Genomic DNA, 12,004 nt, shown 5'->3' with positions numbered 1-12,004 from the left:
TAGTGCCAGTAAGGTCTTTAATCAGGGCCAGATTAAATTTGGTTGTCACGGGTGCCCCTGCGACCCATATCCCGGGTCACAGGTGCACCCATGTACCTCTATGTGCCTCAGCCTCTAACTCACCTGTCCTGCCTCCAGCGGCGGTACCCCCGATGTCCGCGTGTCGCCTCGGTAAAATTTAAAGAGCCAGCACGACGCTAATTGGCAATGGCCAGCTGCCTTCCCTGATGAATTCCAGCCCCTTCCTATGTTCCCTGCCGGATCTTTGTGTTTCCAGGCCTGAGAGTAAGCTTTATTCCAAACCCTCTGTGATTATCCTGATTCCCTGTTGTGACCTAGATTCCATTCCTGACTCTGATTCAGTGCTGCCTGTCCCGACCTACCACTAAGTCCCTGACTCTGATCCTGTGCAGCCTGTCTCAACCTCCTGCCTGTCCCCAACCACAAGTTTGCCTTACATTTCTGTACTATGCCTTGGCCGCCACCACGGACAAAGTCGCGCCTGTAGAAGTACCTGGTGGTACTATGTCGCAACAAGTCCAACCTGCTTTGCGGCATACTCTGGTGAAAAGCAGGCACCACTTAGACTCTGGTCCCAGGTGTTGGCTTACGTCATTGTCCGTGGTGGTACAGAGGACCCACTACCACTGATTCTGACATTGGTGGTGTCCCTGGGCACAAAATCTGTTAGAATTCCCCATTGAATGTAGCCTGGACAGTGGTACACATTACTATTCTAAATTATCATAGATATTCTAAACTTTCTCCTACTTGCAAGTTAGCCCAGCTGCTGGCCTAGCTGGCACAGAGGCAGTGGCAGCAGTACCTACTACTAGTCCTAGTTGCCATGCGAGCGCCACTGCTTCCTTGAGAGTTCCCTCCCCCCTCTCACAGATCGGGCCAAGTGACCTATGAGGAACACTGATTGGTTGGATGAACTGGTTACCAGCCAGGTCCTAGCCAGTGTAAGGGGGGAGGGGGAATCAGGTGTCATTCTCCTGAAAAGCATGCTGCATGCAGAATGTTATTGAGAACGGGCAGGCATGCTGTCACTGACAAGGCGAGTAAGTCACAGCTTGGAGGCAGGCCCACGTGGGGCCCAGTGAGACTGCTGCTGCACATCACTTCCAGTTAGAGTCAGCTCACAGCATGTGCCCCTGGAGCCCTTCCTAAATTTCAGCCATGTCCTCACTTATGATATTCCCTGCTTCAGTAGTCAAATAATTCTAACGATCCCTCGTCAGAATTGAGAACATTGAGAACAGGCACCCACCTCCACTTTATCTTCCCATTTCTATTGGCCATCCAGTTATACATCTCCAAGGGTAGCTGTGTTAACATCAGTTAGGTATCTTGACTGTATGCTGGAGCTCCCCTGCCTCCATTGCTTGACCTTTAGTAACAGAAGGCTTCAACCGACTATACTATGCAAGGTCATATGAGTAGACTATTCCCAATCCTAGTACAAGATCTGAGTATGTATGGATTAATTTAATGTATTAGAGCATTTGTTCTCATAGCTACTGCAAATCATAAAAGAGCCTTTGTGTCCTCACCTGGCATTATAATGAGTCTGCCCTTCTAAGGACCATATTACATGCATGCAAATTAGGCAGGCAGTGATAGTTCCAGCATACCCATCTGTGTACTAGCATCAATATTTATAATGACTGATAATGAGAAGCCTTTTGAGGCTTTCCTTGAAATCCTCCGATTTATATAATAATCCAGACTACAAGACACTAAATTGATAAAGATTTCATTAATCATTATTTAAAGGGATTTCAATTCAACAAGTAGATATGGTCACTTTGTTAACAAAGAATTAAGTCTGAATCTCAAGGCAAATCAGTCTTCGTGCGCTCCCAGCAGGGCGCCAAATGATGCCAGACATTAAGAGCCACCAGATTTAGAGATACTTAGAAATATTTAGTATATTCTTCGAACAGTGAATGCAAAGCTTGCCAAAGAAAAGATTAGTCTGTCAGAAGATTTGTTACAAAAGAACAGGGCTTTCTCATTATTATTTGCAGTTGGAGGGAGAGAGGTAGAATCCAAAGCGATAAAATATTTGTATATAGAGGTCTTATCGCCACGAAATAGACAATTATACGTTATAAAATATCACTAAAAGAGTAATGGCCGCCACTTTGTATATGGGATATTGGACTCAGTAACATTGGCAAGTAATTATCAATCCCGACCTTCTCTCCTGCAGAAGACGATGCATGTGTTTCAAATGGGACATCTCACCATTTCCTCCTCCATATATCAGTATAATGGTCTTATTCATTGACCCATCCAGGGTGGATAGAAACAGCTGGTATGTGAGCATTAGTTTGCAAAGAGGTTCAGGAAAAATACAGCGAGATTAGAAAAGATAATGCCTCTGGATAAATCTCCTGGTTAGGAGAATAAGGTTTGTTTAATATTTTAGCTTTTCTTTGGTTTGGAGCTTTGTATGTGATCACACTGTTGCATAAAGATATTATTGTATTGATAAAATATTATATACTGAGCTTGTAAACTCATGTTCTGTGTGTGAAGATTGTAAGGCAACTCTATTTCACATGGTATGGGCCCTTAAAATAATAAGGGGGCTTTCTTGGACTAAGGGCTATGCTATTCAGCTAAAAGAATGGGTCCAGTAAAATCCTTATCTTTATATAGTCCTGTAGATGCCATTGTGGTCAGCAGGAGACGGTGGTGTTCAGGATAGTGCTGTGGCTTTTTCACAGTTTACCAAGCACAGAACCATACAATGTAAGTTCTGCTTTAAATAGCTGGTCAGTGGTGGTGTTGGCTGTTGGACCCTTGCCATTCTAATATTTATAATATAATTACCTATCCTTAGCATAGATGAACAAGGAGAAAAATCCTGAAAATAACCTTTAAGGTCCTGTACAACCACTAAAATATGTGTTCCATATCCTTGACTTTTAAATGGTTCAGTCCAACAAACCTACTAATAATGCACGTGCACAGGGCCGCAGCTGCCATGAGGCAAGAAGAAAATGTAGCTTCAGGCAGTCAATAGCAGAGGCATGAACAATAAATCCAGCACACCTCCAGCCCTTCCTTGTACGGAACCGGCACGGCACCCACCTTGTTCGAGAAGACATAGGTCACAAATAAACAATTCGATGGTCCAGCCAAATTCCAAATGTCGTTGATCTTTATTTAATTAAAATCTTTACATCCACAGTGCAATTCCTTTTCCCACCAACGCGTTTCAAACGGTCACACAGTTCTTAGTCATGGTCTGTCTAAGCTCAGTCCTGTGTGCAAATTTATCCCTTGAATAATTGCATCACCTGAAATAGGGGGTGGAGGTGAGGGCGTGATCGATTTGCACAAAGGTACTGTGTCCAGACAGAAAACATCATACATACACCTTTTTGTGAAAACATATCTATAAACATACAATATCTGACATATCTAACAATATAATTTCTTTAAATACATAGAAAAATATAAAACGATGGGAACCTTTTGATGCTGCCGTTTGCCTGGATAACTGAGGCGTTGCCAGAAATGAGCATGTGATCAATCATGTGGTCTTCTGTCTAATAATGTTGCTGGTTGCTAGGGTAGCTGGGGCGTCACTAGAAACGAACATGTGATTCATCATGTGATATTCTGGCTGACGTAACTTGTTGACTGCCGGGTGATCCGTTTCTCTATAGGATCATATAAAGTAAGCATCCTTCCTTTGAATGATAGAAATTGGCTAGATCCATAACTTGTGGACCCCTCTTAATTAAGTAACTATAGTCAATAGCAGAGCCCCGTCGGGGCAGCACACAGCCCAACCACCATTGCGGTTTTAAAATGTTTTTGATGCATCTTGCAGCAGAAATCCTATAAAACGTGTGCAGCAATCACATACTATTGTTTTGCAGGGCCTGGAATGACATAATTCTAGGGCCTTGCTGCATGGGAGACTATAAAAGATGTATTTCTATAGAGGACCTGTGATTATGCCATCAACACATCACTCACAGGCTACTCCATCCAGGAAGGTGATAGAGCTTCAGACTATGATGAGGAGGGACCAGACCTGGGGGCTATATAAGAGGAAGGAAACCAGACTGGGGGCTACATGTGAGAAGAGGGAGAAGACCTGGAGGGCTACATGTGAGAAGAGGGAGAAGACCTGGAGTGCAACATGTGAGAAGGAGAAAGCATACATTGGGGTGCATTTGAAAAGAGGGGGGTGGAACCTGGCAGGCTACATGTGAGATGGGAGGACGAGACCTGGGTTACTGCAGGTGAGAAAAGGGGGGCTAGACTTGGGGCATTGCATGGGAAAAGATTAGAGTCCAGACCTGTGGGGTTGCTAATGAGAAGAGGGGGGACCAGAGAGTATTCTTGTACATAGGGGTAAGTATTATAGTAGTTATATTCTTGTACATAGGGAAAAGTATTATATAAACCTGTATCTATTCAGGCACAGGATATATTACAGCATTATGCTTGATCCAATAGATCGAGGGTAAAAAACAAATGGTGAGTAACTGCTAAGACTTAATTCCAAACTTAAAAAATTAAATATTAAAATCCAAACTGTGATCTGGGTTTATGAATAGCACAGTTGTACTTGCAAATGATACAAAAAACAAGTGAGTCCTTGCTTTTTTAATTCAAATTTTTCTTACCTTTATTGTCACAAACACTCAATTAAGAAATACTTAAATCCATCCAATATATTCAGTAAGAATACACATACTTACTTCCTATCTAGAGTGTCCAACTCATGAGATCAATTAGCGATTCCAAAGGCCCAAAGGAATGTTCTTGATCCAATTACTTCCATCCCCACTCCATAACCATTAACCATCTATTTCGAATCAGCAATTATCTCCTATAAGCTAAACCATAAACAAACCTGTGAGTTGTGTTATTTTTTTTTCACGGTTTCTGGTCTGCATCACCAGAGGATTCAACCGTACGCTGAGAGACAACAGGTAGAAAAGAGTTAAGGCAATAAAGGGTGAAAGTTGCTTTTAGGCATAGAAGGATTACTGTTGGAACTCGGTAACTGAACCTTTTACATGCAGAAGAGCAATATTCTATGCTAATAGCCTCAACAGCCACAGCCCTAAATAGCTGCCCCCCACCCCACCCCTTCGACTGGCCTATCCCTAGAAACATGTAATTCCTATTATACAACCTGGGTGTCTAGTGGAGGCCATTCATTCAAAGAAAACCAACCATGATATGTTCAGCACAACTGTGCTCTTCATAAACACAGACCACAGTTTTATTATTTTAATGTTTAATTTAGTTAAGTTTTATGCAGTTACTTACCATTTGTATTTTGTGATTGTTGTCACTGGCCATGATGTTGGTTGGGAGTCTACACTAACCAACTATTGGTTAAGGCGCAACAGTCCGATGCGCCTTATATATGTAATAATTCCATATATAAGGCGCATCGGACTATAAGGCGCAGGGTCCGGGGGCGTGGCGGAGGTCCGGGGGCGGAGCAGAGACCCGACGGGACGCGACGCGACGCCGAGAAGAGACGCGGAACGCGGGGAAGGTGAGCGGGGAAGGTGAGGGGGAGGTAGAGAATAGAATACTTACATAGATACCCGCTACCGGAGACAGCAGATCTCCAGCGGGGTCTGCAGTTCCCGCTGGAGATCTGCTGTCTCCGGTAGCGGGGACCTATGTAAGTAGGGTCCGCTGCCTCATATAGGGCGCACCGGACTATAAGGCGCACTTTGCATTTCCAAGGAAATCCAAGGCTTTTAAGTGCGCCTTATAGTCCGGAAAATATGGTAACAAGAGTGCACAGCCTACAATTTGGGGTCTCCATTAGTATGATTGCCTGCCTTGGGGGTTTCTTCTATTAGTGTATTCTCTGGTGGGGGGAGTCGGGGAGTCTCCATTATTATTATTGTCTGTTTTGGGTCTTCATTATTACTGTTTCCTCTGGGGTTGCCATTCTTATTTTTTTTCTGCTCTGGAGTCTGTATTATTTATTGTCCAGTTTGGGAACTGTATTTATTGTCTGTATCTGTATTATTATCTATTCTCTATTCTAGGGTCATTATTGTAATTTATTGCTGGTCCGGGTCTGTATTAGTTATTGCCTGAATGCAATATTTGGCCTCTGAGTTGGTATTAAGTGCTGTAATGTGGTTGTTAGTTCTTGTAGTGTACTGGACCAAAAAGGCTGTGCAACAATTATAGATTCTTTGTTTAACTGATATGATCATATCAGGTCATCTGTTGCATTGACCTAAGTATACCTTGCTAACCCCTTTTCCCTTGCTCAATAAACAGTTACACCCATCCCTTCTCCAGACTTTAATTTGGCCCTTAGTAAGTTCTCAGTAAAGAAAACAGGTGTAGGAGTTTTGTAGAAGGAACTTCGTTAAAAGCACCCTTGGGCCCTATTATATCCATGTACATCTTTTGGGTACTGTCCATGATACCACCTATGATAAGTGAAGGCAGCTCTACCTAGTAATAACCTATGATAAATACTGTAGGCTTTAGCTGCAATTCCCTTTATGCCAGTCTTGTGGATGGTTTCTAAGACTGCACAGGAAAGGCAAAATAAACCAATTTATCTCTGAACTGCTAAACTGCCAACTTAGACACAATTAGACTTCATGGTTTTTAAAGTGAGAGAAATCACATTTCTCGAGGGGTTACGTTATCATTACAATTAGAGCATATACCAAGTTCTCTGTCTGTGCGTTGCCTTTGATCATTGATCTGCCTTCATCTCCTCTTGTAGAGTACACCTGCTGAATAACATTGTGACCGGGCTAATCTTAATTATCACAGCTGTCAATGTGTTCATCACTGCCTTCTGGTTCTCTCCTCTTCACGCGACCCCTGAGGACCACAACTTTCTCACTGCAGAAACTGCTGCTGAGTGTTAACTGGATCTTTGTAATGTGAAGCCTTCTGTGAAGACTGAAGTGTTCTGGACAATGTAGGATAAATTTATGTGGCTCAAGATGATGAGAGTTCAAGCCACTTTGAGAAGAAGGATTACGGATCCTGTGGTTGGGGTCAAATGAACAAGCTGCCGAGATAGGACTTTTATTGACCTATGGTTTTTGCTACAATGTAAGACAAAAAATTAAAAAAATATGTTTTTACTTCCGAAAACTATGCTTTTATGGAAATTAAATTTTTTTGGTTAAATTAATATATTTTTTAAAAATTTACACATTCACAAACAGATAAAATAACAAAAAGCTCCACAAAGTTTGATACCCAATTTCTCCCAAGTATGCCTATACCCCATATGTGGTTATAAGCTTCTGTGTGGGCACACGCCATGACATTGAGGGGGGAGCTGCGCCATTCAGAGCAGGTTTGCATTGTCACTTATCAATGGCTATACAATCTTTATTTTTGGGGGGAAATTTGGACATAAAAGGGCTTATATCCTGTGACATTAAATGCACTTTACAAATATTCTATTTTAGTGGGTCTTTATTGATGAAATCGTATTAACCCTTGAATGTATGGAGGAAAAGAATTTTTTGAAGGGATTTTATGAAAAAATTTCATTTTTGGCATGTGTGTCAGGTTTATTTTTACAGTGTTCACCAAGTGGGTCCAAAACTGTTTCTGATTTATTGTACAGATTGTTATAATTGCCACATAAGTGACTTTGTGCTCTTTGTACTTTATTAGATTTAGGGAATTGTGATGTTTAGGGCAATTTTACTTTTTTAATTAAATTTTAATTTAATTAATTACTTTAATTTTAAAAAACTTTATTCATTGTTTTAAACTTTTTTTCTTAAAGGTTAGTTTGAACATGCGATCCCCTGATTTGTTCAAGCTCCCATTGATCTAACACAGAACAATACAGATGTTTTTTGTTATATATGTTTTGTATTATATATTTTATGTTTTTTTTAATGCTCAGTGTTTTGCAACTGGGTCCTCTCTAGATGCACAACTCAGCCTGCTAAAAACATCTAGCTGGGCCCTGAGGCTGCCATCTGAAGATTGTACCCCCACAGTAAACAGAGCGAGTGGGAGGGTGATCCTCATCAGATGACTGCAGCATGTCAGGGGATAACACCCATAATTGTAGGAATCTCAAATCCTGAGTGTTACTGTAGGTGTCAGCTGTATTATATAAGTCAAGTCACTGCTGTCCGTGTCGTACTAATACTAATGTCGGCAAAGGTTTAAAAATGCCTTTGCCAGCATTTTTAATCATTTTGGTAACTTTATTTCACAGTACCACACACCCTGCCACCAACATGTGGTGAGTCCTGGTGGGGGGCAGCCTGTATGTCTGTGTCTTACTTTTCTCTCCTCCACACTCATCCAGCTCCTTCCTCACTTCCTGTCATGTGCATTGAGCAGGCAGTGAAGAGATGGGGATTGTGAGGACTAGAACAATGCATGGGGAGACTCAGAGAAAGAGGCAGCTACAACTGCCTACAACCCCTCTCCCCTGCCCTCCAGGACTTACCACCCACTGCTCGCAGGGAGCCAGGCAATGTGAAATAAAGTTTTACAAAGTATTGAAATGATTCAGAATGCTGACAAAGGGATTTTTAAAATCAGCATATCAAAGTCTATTGGAATTTTTCACCAGCTAAAAATGGCATGCCTGGTCACATGTTCACTTTAAGCTATATGACTTTTTCTCAAATCATCATTCTCTTTTAAAGAGTCTACCCCTAACTTACTCACCCTCAATCGAAACCAGCATTGGATAGGGAAATTGGTAAGCTTTCCAGACAAACCTATTCGGTTTTTTAACAATTTGATATTTTAGAGATTATTATTATGATTATTCTGTTTTAAAGTTTATGCTGTTATCTATTTTGCCTAGCACCAAGGATCATTGCTCTTTTGCACAATGCTTGATGCGCCTTACAGAAAGAAGCTGTACAAATTTTTTAAAAAACCTGTGCAATGGCAGCCAAGGTCCACCAGTGCACCAATAAGCTATTTTGCAGAAATATATAAGTTGAGTTTTGTCTTAATTTACAAATCGATATGAAACAGGTTAGTTATGTCTGAGAAGCTACTAGCATATGCTACTTCCTCTTGCCTAAGTAGGAGTTCCATCAAAAGAAGTGAATGACCCACACCAGACCTTCCTTTGATAGTTGGTGGTGACCTAGGCGGGAACACAATTAACTGCTATGTAATCTGAACTTGTAGAATAAACTACAAGAAGAAACATAAACATAAATTCAGAAAACCTATGTATAAGCTTCATTAAACAGTGTATCTGCATTTACTGCAATATAGATAGGCTTTAATGTTACTTGAAATGACCAAACAAGAACACGCAGTAATATAGTATGGCACATTAGTCAAACATCCTTGCTCAAAAGTCTTCTAAAGAGCTCCTGGATCAGCAAATAACAGGGCCGTCAAATAGCACAATCGTGGTGTTAGCTGTACGTGTGCCAAGCTAATTTTCTCAAAATGACTGTGTCAGGTTCAGCCAAATACTCATTTAATGAGTAAAAATCAAAAGTAAATATTGACCATCTGCTCTATGAGTTTTTTATATTGTTTTCCTAAGATCTCATCCTTCCTTTGTTTGCCAGTATCGTTGCTCTAGATATTTAGAAAATATTTTTTTTTTCCTGCATGCAAGAAGCGGAATTTGGTCATTAGCATACATGCGGCTAGTGTAATGGTGTTACGTGATGAATGACTTCCAGGAGAGCAGATATGTATATGTGTATAGGCTCAGCAGCTGCAGGGTTCTCACAGAGAATTAACCGATTAAAGTTGGGTGAATTCAATTTCCAAGTCATCGGATATCACTGCAATTTAGCTCTGTGCATACACGTAAAAAGAACCTGACAACCCCTGTATATCAGCAGCCTCAGGCACCTCGTCTCACTCAGCAGGCAGCTGGTATAAAAACATATTTAGATATGTGTCAAGTATTTAGCTTGGTATATCCTTCGGTAATTGGAATTTCCGAATTCCGATGGAACATGGATTTTTCTAAATTTGGAAAGCTTACCTTTTAAAGCACTTTTTAAAAATACTACAGAAATTTTTGCAACATAATGAAAATTCCAAGGCTATGTTATAAGATAAATCATGAGTAATATTCATAGTTATGGAAAATCTTATGGCCTAGTTTTTAGATAGAGCAATGTGACGTTGAAACTGATGAAACACGGTAATGTACTGCAATGATGCTACTTATATATAGTTTGTTCATTTAGGTAAACTTAAATTAAACAAAGGAAAGTTGAGGAGATGACATGGGAGTTAATCACCACTAGGGCTTTAAGCAAATGATCTGGAAATATACAAGGTCAGTCTTAGAATTCTTTTCCGCTTATGATGACAGAAACATACTGAAAAGGGTAATAATAATATTTACAATTGTTTTTACTCTATAGTGCTTTGATCAAACATTTATCCAGTAGTACCTTATAGACACAGGGGACTTGTTATGGTTACCCAAGGGACATCAGTGGAAAAGGTATCATCACAGACCAAAAAGATGACCAACATGATGAGCAACCCTACAAGTAATGAACAAGACATTTTGCACTCATACTGTTTTCTTACCATTACCAAGAAAGAGTGGGAGCATATAATACTAAAATAGTCAAAGTTTATTGGATACAGTTTAAAAATAGAACATGTAAACAGGGTGGTTACAAGGCATGAAATATGTAGGTGCTGGGCAGCAAATACACATATAAAGTTGAATAGAAACTAACATTCATAAAGTGAATGGTGCAAGGCCAGAAGATTGATACATAGTGACACAGGTAATATTGCATATAAATGGCGATGCATAGAGACGCACAAAGTGCATAGAAGGTAAAATGACAAGTGTTACCTGATGGCATGTGGTAATACAGCACAAGGGATGAGAGGCTGCCCAGCACCTCCCCGACACGTGTTTCGTCCGGAGAGGACCCCTTCCCCACTTGTTCACAAGACGCAGGTATGTATTCACTCCATCCATTGGTCAGTTATTCGTTTATATTTCCCAGCAACTTGCTTTAGCACCACCCCTTGACAAAGTCCTCTCCGGACGAAACACGTGTCGGGGAGGTGCTGGGCAGCCTCTCATCCCTTGTGCTGTATTACCACATGCCATCAGGTAACACTTGTCATTTTACCTTCTATGCACTTTGTGCGTCTGTATGCATCGCCATTTATATGCAATATTACCTGTGTCACTATGTATCAATCTTCTGGCCTTGCACCATTCACTTTATGAATGTTAGTTTCTATTCAACTTTATATGTGTATTTGCTGCCCAGCACCCACATATTTCATGCCTTGTAACCACCCTGTTTACATGTTCTATTTTTAAACTGTATCCAATAAACTTTGACTATTTTAGTATTATATGCTCCCCCTCTTTCTTGGTAGTGCTTGCTATTTTGGGCATATGAGTTTTTTTCATTTTTTGTGCCCTGCCGCACCTTTGAGCGCTGTTGTGCCTTTGTGCATTCCTCTCTACCCTCAGCCCAAATTGTTTCTATAGGTTTTGTGCGTTTTCTTACCATGCATACAGAAGTCAAAGTCAACATACAGTATGTAGCATAATGCACTAGATCTTCAGCAGCAGGAGCTCCATGTCGCATGATAGAGCAACAGAGCACCGGAACTAAAATATGCCAGCCAAGAGGACTAATTATGGCATCATCAGAGCACCTGAAATGTAAGTGATCACAACCATAGTTGTACCACAAGTCAGAACACTGTACCATGGCTCCAGTGGGTTTGCCCATGAAAGAAAATACTCAAATTTCAATCCTCTGGTGATGTTAGCACAATAAAGATCATTTTAAACCCATTTCTTTAGAATTCTACTCAATTGTATTGCTGTTTTAGCTCCTATTATTCAATGATGGTCATTGTAAGATTCCAGAGTGTGGGCGAGGACTCTCTAAGCAGACACATTATGATTCCTGTAGTGCTGAGTTACAGTGTGTTGAAAATGTGGTTAGATTATGTGGGTACAAGGTTTACATACACTTTCATTTACCTTCTGAACGTACTAGTA

At 40.8% G+C, this 12,004-nt stretch overlaps 1 protein-coding gene across 2 annotated transcripts in view; it reads left to right on the top strand.

Annotated features, from left to right (window-relative positions):
• The window catches only part of LOC140068883 (ninjurin-2-like), a 54,914-nt gene extending 47,270 nt beyond the window's left edge, over positions 1-7,644 (top strand). The window contains exon 5 of one of the 2 annotated variants that reach the window (XM_072114247.1): positions 6,755-7,644. Coding sequence is in view for 1 of the 2 variants with exons in the window: in XM_072114246.1 (XP_071970347.1) it covers positions 6,755-6,902 (148 nt within the window). In the remaining variant the exon portion in view is untranslated. The remainder of the gene's footprint in view (positions 1-6,754) is intronic. The other variant, XM_072114246.1, reaches the window with a different exon arrangement.
• The last annotated feature ends 4,360 nt before the right edge of the window (positions 7,645-12,004 follow it).

The sequence above is a fragment of the Engystomops pustulosus genome, chromosome 7, assembly GCF_040894005.1.
Source record: "Engystomops pustulosus chromosome 7, aEngPut4.maternal, whole genome shotgun sequence".
NCBI classification, from domain to species: domain Eukaryota; kingdom Metazoa; phylum Chordata; class Amphibia; order Anura; family Leptodactylidae; genus Engystomops; species Engystomops pustulosus.
This window is presented reverse-complemented; position numbering and strand designations above follow the sequence as displayed.